Raw genomic sequence first — 13,580 nt, forward strand, 5'->3', positions numbered from 1 at the left:
TCCAGTATTCTCAAGTTATCGAGTTTTGAGGAAACGCGATGCTTTTGTATTGGTATCTTATTATCATATCATCAAGCTTGAATGACATGTACAGTACAGCCATGCAGGTATGTACTATGTACTACTCTAATGAGGAAAAAAAAAGACTCTCTCATGAACCGGTCTTTGGCTCATCCTCCTCGTCCTCTCGCTGCACTCGTTTCCCTTGAACATTGCGCTCGACCTCCGGGACGAGGGACTCCAGATACGCGGGGTCATTGCCGACGAGCGTGACGGTGTTATTCTTCTTCCCCCAGCGCGGGTAGCTGCCGACCTTGACGCCATGCGGCATGACCCGCAGGGCGAGCTCGCCGAGGTAGTGCGCAATGACGCTCTCCGGCAGCGGGGTGCTGATGATGATCCGGTGGGCTCCCGGCCCGGCCAAGCGCGGCTTCACCACGGGCGTGAGGCCCTCGAGCAATTTCTCAAACAGGCGCGGCACACCGGGCAGCACGTAGACATTACCGTTAACCGTAGCGACGGGCACCCACGAGTCATCCGCCACAAAGACACTCTGGTCCTTCTCGGGGACGGTTTCGTCGTAGGGCAGCTCCACCATGCGCTTGCGCGCCTTCAGCGCGGGGGACGGAGTGTCCCAGTCAAACGACGGCGCCATCGGGTGCGGTCGGGTGAGTTTCTTCATCCGCTCGAATGCCTCCTCGTGCAGCTTGAGCTTCAGGTTGAAGGCCTTGGCGATCGACTGGTAGGTGATGTCGTCGTGGGTCGGGCCGATGCCGCCGCTCGTCACGACGAGGTCGTACCGATCGGACATGCGTCGCACGCCTTCGATAATCTCCTCCTCGTCGTCGGCAATCACCTCGATGCGCTTGAGTTGGATGCCGAGGTTGAAGCACCAGCGGGCAAAGTAGGCCGAGTTGGTATCGACGGTCTACTGGTTTGTCGGTTAGCTGATTCATTGACTCGAAGAGAGAGAGAGGTAGAAGAGTATACCTTCCCGCCGAGAACCTCATCGCCAATGATCAGACATGCTGCTGTCTGGATTTTCTTGTTTTTGTTCTCGTAGAACTTGGGCAAAGGGAAACTCATGGCAGAGAGCGCGGAGGTTGTTGATTTCGCAATAGTCGGGGCGGCGGTTTGCGGGAAGTTGGACGTAGGGCTAGACAAATGTCTGGTCAATTGAGTAATGCGACTGAACATGAGAATGCGAGTCCGAATTGGAAGCAATTATTAGAACTTGAGAGAGTACGTAACTCGGTACGGGTTCCGACTTTGCGGTCCCTGAGGCCCTAAGGACTGCTCTCTTGTGGGGTTAGGCCCTTAGGTAAGCTGGTCTCCGCCGTGGGGTTCAGTTTCGATGGTGGGCAGCTATCACAACAGTAGATCTTATTGCATCATCTACCTTCTTATTGCTCGCATCTCTTGAGTGTTTTGCCAGTTGAAGTGTAAAGGTTCCGACGCCAGACATATCCTGCAAAATGGTAGGAATCTATTCCATCCAACGACGCCGGACTAACAGGCTGACAATTGTCCATCCTCCAGTCCGAAAGTCGATTATATACCTTTACGCCAGAAACCAAGGAGAAACTGCGGAAGTTCCGGTTGGGAACCTCTCGAGCCAAAGACCCGCAGGGCATCATCTGTCCGTGCCTTTTCTCTTTCCTGCGTCTGCTCGATACAATAATGACTGAGCCGCAAACCAACTGAACGTCCGTTCGTGCTCTTGCAGATGTCATCGACCCCAAAACGAAAGAGATCCGTCCAGAGGATGACACCGTCCACTCCAGTCTCCAAGACATTGCCGACGAGCTTCCCGACTCGTCGCCGCGATTCGTCCTGCTGAGTTACCCGTTCACATTGGTCAGTTTTTGGCCTCCCCGAGTGTCTTGTTTTCGTCGCTGCTGACTCGGATTCCGACAACAGCCATCTGGCCGTCTCACCGTGCCGTATGTCATGCTTTATTATCTGCCGGAGAACTGCAACCCGTCGTCGCGCATGATGTACGCTGGCGCAGTGGAGTTGATGCGCAATACGGCGGAGGTGAATCGCGTGATTGAGGTGGAGAGTGAGAGCGATGTGTTGAATATCCAGAGCAAACTGTCGGGAGAAGATTGAGGATAACCGTGTTGGTCGAGGGAAAACGCAAGCTATGTCTATTTGCACATTGGGTCATTCGCTGGAACTATGATGGGTTGGAAGACCAATTCGAGCCGCTGCGTGCGGTCCGATATATGTTGATCATCTAGTCAGGTCGATAGAATGGGATAGGGCAACGTGCGGACTTGTTGTTTGGGACTCTGGAATCGAAACTTAGGGTCTACCGACCGGACATCTCTAAGATCATGCAATGGCAGTACGAAGCCATCGGCTCTGTCAATGTCGACTGTCGACTCTGCCGAGTGTCGACGGACAGACCGTGAACGTACCGACGGTGTTCCTTGAACGAAAGATTCAGTCTGGCGTCATGATCATGATAATACCTAATAAGCTGGTAGATTTGGGATAGAAGAAACGTGCGAGCTCTTCTGCTGCCACTAAGAGGGACAGTGATAGAGCATTTACCAACGACTCATCTTTGAGATCACGCAAAGGTTGTACGAAGCCATGGATCTCGTCAGTATCGACTGCCGACCGTTGGCTCCGGCGAGTATCGAACGACGGGGCAGAGCATGAAGAGATCAGCCAGCTTGGCTTGTCATCATGGCCGCTGATCATCTGCTCAGGCCGATAGACTTGGGAAGCGGCCTGTTGCGACTCAGATCAACTCTCGTAAGACCAGCCATGAGCAACATCGGAGTTAATTGCCGACTGTCCAAGTCCATCGAGTGTCGGACGACGGACCGAGTACGTGTGAACATGCCGACTTTGTTTCCCGGGGTAATGACCCAGGTTGGTATGATGATCAAGTCTGGAGCATCACAGCATGCAGCACAAGACTGTAACCTGCGGGGAGCTGGGAGCTTCTCAGTCCAACCGCATTGCGATTTTTGCCCGGGAAACCGGAATGATCTGGACATTGCAGATAGCTTCCTTGTACATTACCTAGTGCCATGCCAGTTGCCGCCGTGGCATGATGGCTCGAACATCGGACGGAATCAAACGATCGTCGGTGTTGACGACGCAGGTTGCACAACAGTTTTGCATCGACAATACGAATGCCTCGGTTTTGCCATTTCGCGCACAGAGTACTCCGTACTTGATTGATTCATTGTGGATTTACTTCGCCGTTTCTCTGAGGGTTTTGCATGGGGATTGCGAGTGTGAGACAATCACACATAGTTGTCAAGAACTCAGGATAAAGTTTGCGCTCTGTGATGAACGCGACATGCTGTGCATGCAGGATGCTTAAGGAAGTACTCAAGTACAGGGTACATGCAGCCGAGTATGCTGTACAACCAGCACAGCGCCATTCTGCAGACATGTCTGAGCGCCGACCGTTGAATCTGGACAGACTGTGCATGTACAGAGTACATACGGAGTACATACAAGTACATTGTACTCCGTACAGAGTATTCGTACCAAGGACATCAATAACATTGCTGCAACGAGCAGTCTAGATCCGACCGTTGTTGTGGATCAGGGCTCATGTCATGTGCGGGAGCCGAGAGAGAGAGTCCCGGGCCGAACGCTATGGAGGCTATTAGGGTACTGTAGATGTGGATGCAGTGGATTTTGGCGGAACATGTCACAACCGAAACGGCGGACCAGCCGCTAGTAATTACAAGCAAGTTCAAGCGGTTGGTGAACAAACTCTAGACCGCTGTTAGACAGGAGACTAGACTCAGCTGCCAGCTAATATTACATCGAGGCCGTTCAGTTGCTTGCGAAGCTTCGATCTTGTCAAAAGAGTGCAAACCAAAACGTTGAAGCAAAAGGTCTATCTAACGGTCGGCCCGTGCCTTTGCTTTTCCTAGTGTTCACCGTTTTAACCTTGTCCAGCCGTGGCGATAGATCCCTGTCAGCCGGCTGCAGTTGCATGGAAGAGGAAACCCCGTCGACAGGGGCTGAAGAATTGCCAAGGAGCCACGGAATCTGTCAAGAACACCGTTCCGTATGAATGACAATGACAGCGATATCATCAATCAAAAGTAATGTCCGTAAATCCGTATCAATGATCAACTATGTACGGAGTTATCAACTAGTTACTCGCAAGTAGCCTACTGCGATAAGGAGACTTTCAACGACGCGCTATCTTCCCGAACCGCAACACGTGGTGTGGCTCCTCTGACTCTGGGATGAGTTTATGCAGCAGAGACATGACTCGTGAAAACACATGGCTTGGACCCTACAAACAGCCAACAACGGAGTACGGAGTACTGTACTGAGTAGATAGTACAGTACTGTATAGGTACATGTATTAAACATTCGGAGAAAAACGGCTAGGGACTCGATTGTGTCAGGAGTAGGACTGGGTTCCAGGGTTATCGATCAATCCGAATTGGATGGATTGATTGAGCGAGCTGCTTCAGATTTCTCTCTTAAAGTCAAATCATCCGCTCGTTGAATTGAACCTCGGTTGTTTCGTCAGGAGGAGATGGACACTGTCACTCTCATCGGCCAGGCATGGCGGCAAAACAGAGATGGCGGGAGCACCGTTCCCGCCTTCCAGTTCCGCCAACGGGCGCCAACTGCCAAGTCAGCAAGTTGACGCTTGGACCGTTTCGCATGGCGCTAGTCCCGACCGAGTGTAGCGCTCGGGGGCTTGTGCGGCCCGAACAGGCCAGACCCATCCTCCCGTTCTTTTACGAGTACGCTAAACCGCAATCGGGCAACCCGGACAGGTTTACAACCTCCGTACGACGGTAGGATTGAGTTCAGCGCTAATGGGACGCTATGCCGAATCAGGCTAGAGAATGACTAATACCCTGGTCCAATGATGGAGCACGCTGAACCTTCTTCCAGAACAAGGTTCATTTAACTAAGTTAACTAGTTGACTTAACTTATGTACGAGTAGTTCCGCTCCCTTGGCTTTTGGGGATCTCTCTCTGTTTCCTTTACCGCTCTTCGCTGCAGCAGACAGCGTGGCCGAGTTTCTTCACGCGGCTGGGCTGTTCATTCTCCCAATCACCTGGATCTGGCGACTTGCGAACTGCAGATCGGAGGTTGCCTTGGCCATGTTGATTGTAACCATGCTGGCCGTCGGATTTCAGGATTCCGAATTCCCATGATTGAGGAGTCTTTGATCACAAGCCAGAATGCCTAAATGACTCTTCTCATTTAACGTCCGATCTTGAATCTTGAATAACTTAATAATTTTTGAGCCACGTCTGTAATTGTCTACCTAGTACCTACCTAACCTACCTATGTTATGTATGTACCTAGTATCTCCCGAGTACACAGAAACGACCCCCTCTCCATCCCAATCCGCCATGGCGGGTGCTCGATCCGCAATTCCGCAATCCGCATGGATTTTGTCCCAGCCAGCAACGCACCAATTTGTCATAGTGTGGCCGTTTGGCCACAGAGCGGCTCCACCCGCCGCACACAACCTTGCATTGGCTACGCAGCTCCCAGCTGCGACCCATGTGCCCCAACCATCATGACGAATCCCCGCCAATGGATTCCTGGCCGATTACGTGCGATGTGCCAAGCGCTCCAATTTTGGACACCTCCCCAGGTTGCTCAATCTGTGATTCGGTGAAGGCCCCCGTCGGCTCGCGCTGAGTGGCTCGTCGCAACTACGCCTTTCCCAACCCAGCAAAGGCTCCGATTCTGAGCTCGTCAATTGGCTCGTGATGAGCACCAAGGGAGGCTATTGGCCCACTCCTCCTGAAGAGCCCACCTGCAGGTCCCCAAACACGCAATGGTGTGTGCACGCCCTTCCGCGGGAAAAATGGAAAATGGGCCAAATGCTTACTTAGTCGGTACATAACCTACTCATAACCTAACTAACCTAGTCGTAAGTTAACTGCGAGTAACTTACTCGTAGGTGCGGGATGCTTGAGTGGCTCCTCTGGCGGCCCGCAGAGGTTTTCCACCATACTAGAGTCACACTATCCAAGTATTAAGAGTCTAAGCGAATCCAGTAACTTAATTCAAATGGCCTGATGCGAAATTGCGGATTCCGCTGTGAAATCTAACCTTAGCTTACCTAGGCTTAACTCTTCAGGGTATGCCCCCTCTTGTATAGCGTGCGTGCATGTACACTCCGTAGCGCCGTCCAAAGCTTACCCGACCAAAACTCTCTTAGCCTAGAAACTGGAGCCCATCAGCCCCCGATTCCCCCAGAGGCCGCTCCCCCAATTTTTGCCTCTTCTATCGCCTCCGCCCCAGGGCCGCCTTGGACTTTCTTCTCTTTTAGCCTTTTCCCTCCCAATCCTCCCTTTCAATCTTTCTTCCCTTCTCTTCTCGGTTTCTTTCGCTCGAGTCATCCTCGACTCCCTCCTAGAGCACAGTGGTAAGGGGACTTGGACCAGCCTCTTCCCCCTGTTGCTTCTCCTTCACGTCCAAAGAGGAATCTCCCGCGTGCTGTCGACGGAACACCCTGAGCATCCGTCCGGTTTTCAATTGCGGGTTTCTGCAGGCAGGGACCGCCCTGGTTGTGCTTGGAGCCTTTTGGGCTTGTGATTCGACCGACCTACTGCTGTTCCGTTCGGTCGGGTTTCCATTGACCACTCCGGCGCTGCCGCTTGGTGACGCCCTGCAGCACCAGGAGTCCCAATCACGGAAATCTTATCGCTCCCCTTTCCGCGACAAAACGAATGCTTCTCGCTGTTGCTTAAAACGGCTCAAAGAGACCACCTGATTCATCGCAAAGCAACCCCCTGAAAACTGTTCGGTTGCCCTCCGCCATGTCGCAACAGTCCGACTCGCAACGCGATCCCATCGCGCGCTTCGTAGGCCGCATGGGTTCGGTGCTGCGTCGCAACAAGACGAAGAAGAATGGTGAATCCAGCAAATCGTCTCCTGCGTAAGTGCACATCGTCGCGGTCGGGGTCCTGACATTCGTCTAACTCGCCGTAGTCCAGAGAAATCCGACACCAAGCCAGCCAAGTCTCTTCCCACCTCTCCTACGAACGGCCCGATCGCCATTGACTGGTCCTACGTGCAGCAGGAGCGCGCCCGCGCGCTCTTTGCCAAATATGGCTTCACCCTGGAGCCCCATGAATGGATGTCGCCGCAGAAACTGAACATCGAGCGCGTCGAGAAGCCGATTCGCATGCGTGTCCGCCGCACCTGCCATCGCTGCCAGACCACGTTTGGCGCCAACAAGGTTTGTGCCGGCTGCCAGCACGTCCGCTGCAAGAAATGCCCCCGTTATCCGCCCGCCCGTTCCAAGGAAGAGAAGGAGGCTCGAGCCAGGGAGAAGGAGCGGAAGGCCAAAGCCGCCCAGGCCTCCAAGTCCGAAGCCCACAAGAGGAAAGTCAAGGAGCCGTATTCTCTTCTCACCGTCCCCTCGCGCACTGGTGGGCAAGATCTCGTCTACAAACCGATCCGGCGTCGCGTTCGTCGCACCTGCCATCGCTGCGATTCCGTGTTCCAAGAGCATGTCAAGGAATGCGCCACTTGCGGCCACATCCGCTGCAAGAGATGCCCACGCGATCCGTACGTTCCCTCTGTCCACTCTTCTCTACTGGATGATCGGAGAGCTGACGTATTTCTAGACCAAATCTCGAAAAGTATCCGAATGGCTATCCTGGTGATGCCGACCCGCCGCCGGAGCGGCCTCAGCGCACCTTCAAGAAACCACGCATGCGCGTGCGCTATGTCTGCGATCAATGCGAGACAATATATCAACCACACGAAAAGACCTGCCGAGGGTGCGGGAAAGAAAAGGGCCCTGACACGAAACGCATTCCGTATGTTCTCCCCTCCCTTTCCCACCATCCCACACCGATTGCTAATTCATCTCCAGACCCAAGAAACCTAAAAAGGAACCGGACCCCGAAGTCTTGAAGAGACTTGAGGAACGTTTGGGAGGGATAAAGTTGACGTAGAATTGGTTTGGACCATCCGAAGTTTTGGCGAAGTTTTGGCCGTGTCACCTTTTGTTGTTGGCTGCAATTGATTCCCATCTTGCGTCTTTTTTTAATCCCCCTTTCTCCATCTCGACATCGCATTTTATCTACCATTCATTGACCACTCTCTACGACGATGAAATGACGAAGACCTTGGGCTGTCGTTCAGTTGGACATCTCTTGCTTGTGCTGCCTGTTCTCTGCCCATTGAGGATGGTCAATTGATGATAAACTCTCTTTGCTTTAGGAGAACCAGACTAGGAACTAAGCTATCTTTTGGGTAATCAACTGGTTCATTCGAACAATGGGATTGATCGGTGATCTACGGAGTAGGTGGACAACAATGCACGCACTTGCAATATTGGACCACTCAATCATTGCAAGCGCCCGCATCCTTTATTGATCCGAGATGGATATCCCCAGCTTCCCTGGCAGGTTCTTCAACGCGTCCTGCTGGGTCCATCGGGCAGATACCACGATCTCCTTACTCCGCAATCTATACCCAATACTCCTTACTCCGTAATCAGGGAGCAATTGAACATGATAGGTACTAAAGGTATAGCCACCCAAGTCCGCGGAGGTAGACAGCTGTCAAGACAAAATGGCCATCATCCCTTTCTACGGAGTTATGACCGCCACTCGCTTCGGCCTTCTCGTACTGACTGTACTCGTAGTTATCCCTTGCTCACCGTCGCCAAACGTGTCCCGCGTCTGATTAACCTCTCAGGTTATGTCCACATTCGGCGACCAACTGGGGCAAATATCTACATCAAACCTTGCTGAAGATTAGCTAAGTTATTGCCTGATCTTCTCCGGAGTTCTCCGTGCATTGATCGCCATTGATCTCAGGTTCAGTATACAGTTTGCATGCCATTGTCTGATCGGTTTAAGCTCAGCAGATCTTTTAAAAAAAGACCGTTCTCGGTGGCTGGAGAATCGCACTTCTCGCTTCTCAGTCCTGGCCTGCCTTTCGTGGGCCTTGAAAAGGGTGAAACTGTCGATCAGTTTCGGCATGACGTCAAAAATTCATGGTTTTTGAACTCCGTAGGTAGCCTTGCTCGGGGTGAACTTCTACGGTCTCAACGCTTAAAGGGTTATTGTATTAGGTTAGTTATGGGTTATTCTCGAAGATTGACAACGGATGATCTTCCCACAGATGCCCACTTCGGCACTTCTCCGCAGAATTTACTCTAGGCTCACCGGGGCCCAGAAATGTTGATCTGCCGTTGACCCGTCTTTTTTGTGGCTGTTTTTCGTATGAGTTCGGAGTTCCCATGCTGGCTCCATAATGTTGCAGGATTAACTCGACAGTCGAAGTGTGTGCGCAACTATTCATCGTATTTCGCTAGATTTGTCGTTGTGGATGCTCCGGAGTTGGGGAGTAGGTTTTAAGGCCAGCCCTCCCGAATCTTCAGAGGTTTGCCCCCCCTGAGCAGAGAATTGTTGGTCTGTGCGGGATGCAATGACCAGGTCACTATGCCCTCATGAGTCATCCATTCTCGCCTTTTCAATCGCGTCAATAGTCATGAATTTTGTTGGCGTAGGCTGCTTCTATCAGTTTCGTTTTTCAACCTTACATAACCATTAACCTAGTTAGTTTCGCCGAAAACATGGCGTTGGATAATTTGGACATTCGACCGGCTTAAGGAGTGCGAAAACTAACTTACTGACTTACCTCCATAATGAAGCGATGATTCAGGGGCAGCCACTTTTCTGGTAATCTGCGGAGTTTCTGAACTGAACCAATTCAATCGACGACATCGAATACTCCGTACCACCTGCGACAAAGTCAGGTTATCACGATATCATACTTTCAAGCGTTCCAAACTGAGAGCCAAAAATGACCCCGTTCGATACGGCAAATGCGGTGCAAACGACGTTTGATGTAGGGTCAGTATATCACGTGACAGGATTTTAAAGCACCAACGCTCGAACGTCAAGTTTTCGAGATCATCTTCAAGGGATGTCACAACGCTGCTAGCACCATGACGTCGCAATCCCACGTTGCTCACGAGCTCCTTGCTCGGGCACATTCTCCCGATACTGCGGACCAGCTCTTTACCGAACGGATTCGACAGAAGCCGCTCTATCTTCGACCAACGTCCCCCACCCCTGCCGACAACCGTGCCCGCCGACGTCTGCATCGCCTGCGCAAGAAGGAGTATTTCCTCCGCAAGCAACGCCCGCGACCTCTGTCTGCGAAGGAAAAACGCATCTCCGGAATCTACGACATCCCCAAAGAAGAATGCAAATATGCCGTGTTTCGGGAACTGCACAAGATGTGGATTGAGTACATGCAGGAGGTGCTGGACATCAAGGATCGGAAACCGGACACGATGCCCCGGATCACCGCGCTGTCTCATGGAAGCAAGCTTGTTAGTGCGGATTTCCACGGCGCAGAGATCGAGGTCGTGCGTAGTCGATGCGCGGGGAGAGTGGGGGTGAAAGGGATTGTGGTCAAAGACACAAAGTTCACATTTGTCATTGTTACGGAAAAGGATGCTGTAAAGAGTAGGATCCTTCTTGCTGGAATATATGATTTTTTTTTTCATCGCCATTGAAGGACTTAGCTGATGCATTGCTGTAGCCATCCCGAAAGAGCAGACCGTCTTTCGATTTACGGTGCCGACATCTCCACCGGGGGAGGATAGTCAGGGACAATCGCAAGACAGCAAGGAGCTTGTCTTTGAGCTGCATGGAAGTCAATTCCAGAATCGTCCCGTGGATCGTGCAAACAAAAAGTTCAAATGGAAGAATGTCGACTATCTATGAGCGATCTGTCTTTCGACGAAGGGGAATGGGTTCCGAGTCCTCCATCCCGGGAGAGGATCGGATAAGGCTCTTGCATCAGTCGCTCGGAAAGGCCTCTTCGATGTCTGGAAGTACAGGTTGCCGAGGCGGCGGCTCGAGAGATCACCTCATGATGCAAATCCGATTCACTCAAGTCATCAGTGTCGGATCAGACGATGATGATGCAGTCACTCAGCACTAAAAACATCGGTACCGGGCTCGAACAGTATCGTCCATCGCGTGTCCCGGAGCCCTGACCGGATAATACATGGTTAGATGCGGCTCGCATAGTGGAGATCATGCTCATGGCATTGACAAATGCTTGTACGAGTGATCATCTCTCCGGTCATTCATCTCCACTTATCCCAAGAGCATACCGTTTCAAGATAGGGCGTGGTGGTGCGGAGCCAAAGTGAAAAGTACCCGCACTTCAATGTGGTTGTACTCTGTGGACAATGCATTGTCGCAACTGGTCTTTGACAAGCCTTTTGTCTCATGAAGACCGTTTTCGCAACGGACATGGTGTGAATTGCTTGTACCCGTCAATGCCAAGGCAGTTTCTTTGATTTTGCGTTCTTGACAAAGCATATAATCCACTTCCACCACCTGTTCTCTTCTGATCTCAGTCAACTAACAGTAGTTAGTTCTTGACTCCCACATCAACCAAAATGTTTTAGGACCTACTTATGAGACTATTAAATAATGGCTAAGCCCAACCCGAGATATGCAGTTACTAGGCATATCCGCAAGGATATTTCACCCATGCCCTTACAAACTTGGCGGGTTTTACCGGACGGTTGTGTCCTGTGAAAATGTGAAATGTGAGTTTTGATGGAAACTTTCGTCCATTTGCTGCTTGCTGCTTTCTGATCCAGTGCATATAGAACAATGCCTCTTCTTCAGATGAAGTTTTTTTCTTCTTGACTCATTCTTCTCATCTTGTTCTGACTGGATTGACCATCATCTCTATTACTCAAGCCTTCGACACTTCATCATTGTTATCATCATCACTTCTTACCTTCACTGGCTCAATCATCTTTTCATTCTCAAGCCTTCCAAAGACTTCTTGTTGTGTTCATCGTCCTTCCTCAGCTGACTTTCCAAGATGTCTTACACCGAGACCATCTACTCTGAGGGGAAACTTCGGCAGCTCCTCTCGCCCGAGAGGTTCGACTGGTCCCAGGAACTCGATGAGGAAGATGCGTTCTCCCCGGCGTCTTCGGGGTCTGACGATTCCCAAGAGACGCATGTTGGCTACGGGGATGAGGACACGATGATGTCCTCTAAGATCATCGAAACAATCGACAAGCTGATTGAGCCAGACAGTTATGAGCTGGCGGTGACCGATTCCGGTTACTGGAGCAGCAGCAGCAGCATCAGCAGCATCGAGGAACAGAAAGTCGAGGACGGCATGGAGGCACACATGCCCGATGAGAGCGACGACAAAGCCATTGTTTCGAACGAGTTCTGCTCGCGAATTTCCAGAATTCTGGAGGAGGCAGATGGGTCTGATCAGATCCATCATTTCAACTGGAACGGAAACGCCGTCAAGGAACCGTGTGCAACGCCTCCAGAACATTCAATGCTCTACATTGTGTCTCGCCCCAAAGTCTCGAGTCCTCGCGATCAGATGCGGATTGACTCGGTCATGAACCGTGCGAGCGAGTTGGTTGACCCGGTTCTCTATGCCGGTAACGATGAACACAATCTTGCAAGGACCGGACAAGACCTCGTCAACCACATCAACGGGGAAGTGTTCCGATTTTATACTCCGCATGGGAGCTGGTCCGAGAAAGAAGTTGACTCGGTTCTGACGGACAATGGCTCCCTGGAGGTTTATCGGAACAAGTTCTGGGTGGTGGCCAACGGATTTTACAAACATCCCTCGGTGCCCACGCGCAACGAAAAACGGAACATGCGGATGGAGCTGGAAGAAGGCGTTGTCAATACAAGCGCATGGAACTTCCAGCAAAAGCATGCAGGACGGCGGTACTCTCAGTCCCCGCTTTCGCGCTCAGTCATTGCTCGTCCATTTCATCATGTTGAGGGGCAGACCCAGTGGTGGAAGTTCGTTGTGGACGCTTCCACTCAGACCGAGGAGCCGGCAAACATCGCCGAGGACAATCGTGCGCCCGAGACGGAAGCAAGCCAGCAACCCATGACGACTGGGAAAGCTCCGTCAGATGCCCGGACCTCTGAAGATCAAGCACCAGCGACCAAGCATGTTCGATTCGCTGAGCAGACTACAAGCACCGCACCAAAGCCGTCGCGAAGGAATTTCAGATCGACGCGACGACACGAGAAACCGCCCCCGCCGCCGCAGTCAGAACCGATGTTTTACTACTCTTTCCCTGCGCCAAGCATTGATCTTGATAGAAATCATCTGACGCGCGCTCGAAAGGTGTGGAAAGAAGTCAAGTCCAGGGCGAAGAAGTTTTGCTCTTCTGTGAAGAAGCATACATACTATTGACCGGAGGTGATTCCTCCTATCTTCCTCTCGCGACAAAACCAGCCATCTCCAATCCTGAGGTGGAGAAGCTCCGATTGTTTGTGTACAGTTTAACATTGTCATGTATAGATTTGCTTGATTTGTTTGATATTGTTACGCTTCATGGTAATGACGGGTCGGATGATACGGATTCAGTTTGCATGAGATACCCGCACTGTACATACTGATACTTTCTCGTTTCCTGGCTCCAATTTAGGAGACACCTTTGCAGAGAGATTGGACAACCTTCCATCGAGCGATTGAGTAGAAAATCTCCCCTTCATTCGCCAACTTCTCGTCCCGATGGGAGGAACCAGGGAGTCACATGATTAGGGTTTCATGCATC

At 51.6% G+C, this 13,580-nt stretch overlaps 6 protein-coding genes across 6 annotated transcripts; 5 read left to right on the forward strand and 1 right to left on the reverse strand.

Annotated features, from left to right (window-relative positions):
• Window positions 1-151: 151 nt before the first annotated feature.
• VTN31DRAFT_6306 (uncharacterized protein) lies at window positions 152-1,197 on the reverse strand (the record flags this gene model as incomplete). Its single annotated transcript, XM_069406902.1, has 2 exons — window positions 152-928; window positions 991-1,197. 2 exons carry the CDS (start codon window positions 1,195-1,197, stop codon window positions 152-154), a joined length of 984 nt encoding a protein of 327 aa, XP_069259388.1.
• Window positions 1,198-1,475: 278 nt separating this feature from the next.
• VTN31DRAFT_6307 (uncharacterized protein) lies at window positions 1,476-2,112 on the forward strand (the record flags this gene model as incomplete). The annotated part of the gene is made up of 4 exons (XM_069406903.1): window positions 1,476-1,478; window positions 1,540-1,639; window positions 1,727-1,857; window positions 1,921-2,112. 4 exons carry the CDS (start codon window positions 1,476-1,478, stop codon window positions 2,110-2,112), a joined length of 426 nt encoding a protein of 141 aa, XP_069259389.1.
• Window positions 2,113-4,560: 2,448 nt separating this feature from the next.
• On the forward strand, window positions 4,561-4,858 carry VTN31DRAFT_6308 (uncharacterized protein; the record flags this gene model as incomplete). The annotated part of the gene is made up of 2 exons (XM_069406904.1): window positions 4,561-4,799; window positions 4,843-4,858. 2 exons carry the CDS (start codon window positions 4,561-4,563, stop codon window positions 4,856-4,858), a joined length of 255 nt encoding a protein of 84 aa, XP_069259390.1.
• A 1,931-nt stretch (window positions 4,859-6,789) lies between these two features.
• VTN31DRAFT_6309 (uncharacterized protein) lies at window positions 6,790-7,935 on the forward strand (the record flags this gene model as incomplete). Its single annotated transcript, XM_069406905.1, has 4 exons — window positions 6,790-6,908; window positions 6,962-7,543; window positions 7,603-7,797; window positions 7,854-7,935. The coding sequence occupies 4 exons, from the start codon at window positions 6,790-6,792 to the stop codon at window positions 7,933-7,935; spliced, it is 978 nt and encodes a 325-aa protein (XP_069259391.1).
• Window positions 7,936-9,941: 2,006 nt separating this feature from the next.
• VTN31DRAFT_6310 (uncharacterized protein) lies at window positions 9,942-10,728 on the forward strand (the record flags this gene model as incomplete). The annotated part of the gene is made up of 2 exons (XM_069406907.1): window positions 9,942-10,467; window positions 10,544-10,728. The coding sequence occupies 2 exons, from the start codon at window positions 9,942-9,944 to the stop codon at window positions 10,726-10,728; spliced, it is 711 nt and encodes a 236-aa protein (XP_069259392.1).
• Window positions 10,729-11,851: 1,123 nt separating this feature from the next.
• VTN31DRAFT_6311 (uncharacterized protein) lies at window positions 11,852-13,216 on the forward strand (the record flags this gene model as incomplete). The annotated part of the gene is made up of 1 exon (XM_069406908.1): window positions 11,852-13,216. The coding sequence occupies one exon, from the start codon at window positions 11,852-11,854 to the stop codon at window positions 13,214-13,216; it is 1,365 nt and encodes a 454-aa protein (XP_069259393.1).
• Between the last annotated feature and the right edge of the window lie 364 nt (window positions 13,217-13,580).

Source organism: Thermomyces dupontii, assembly GCF_041956625.1.
Source record: "Thermomyces dupontii strain NRRL 2155 unplaced genomic scaffold VTN31scaffold_6, whole genome shotgun sequence".
In the NCBI taxonomy this organism is placed as follows: Eukaryota; Fungi; Ascomycota; class Eurotiomycetes; order Eurotiales; family Trichocomaceae; genus Thermomyces; species Thermomyces dupontii.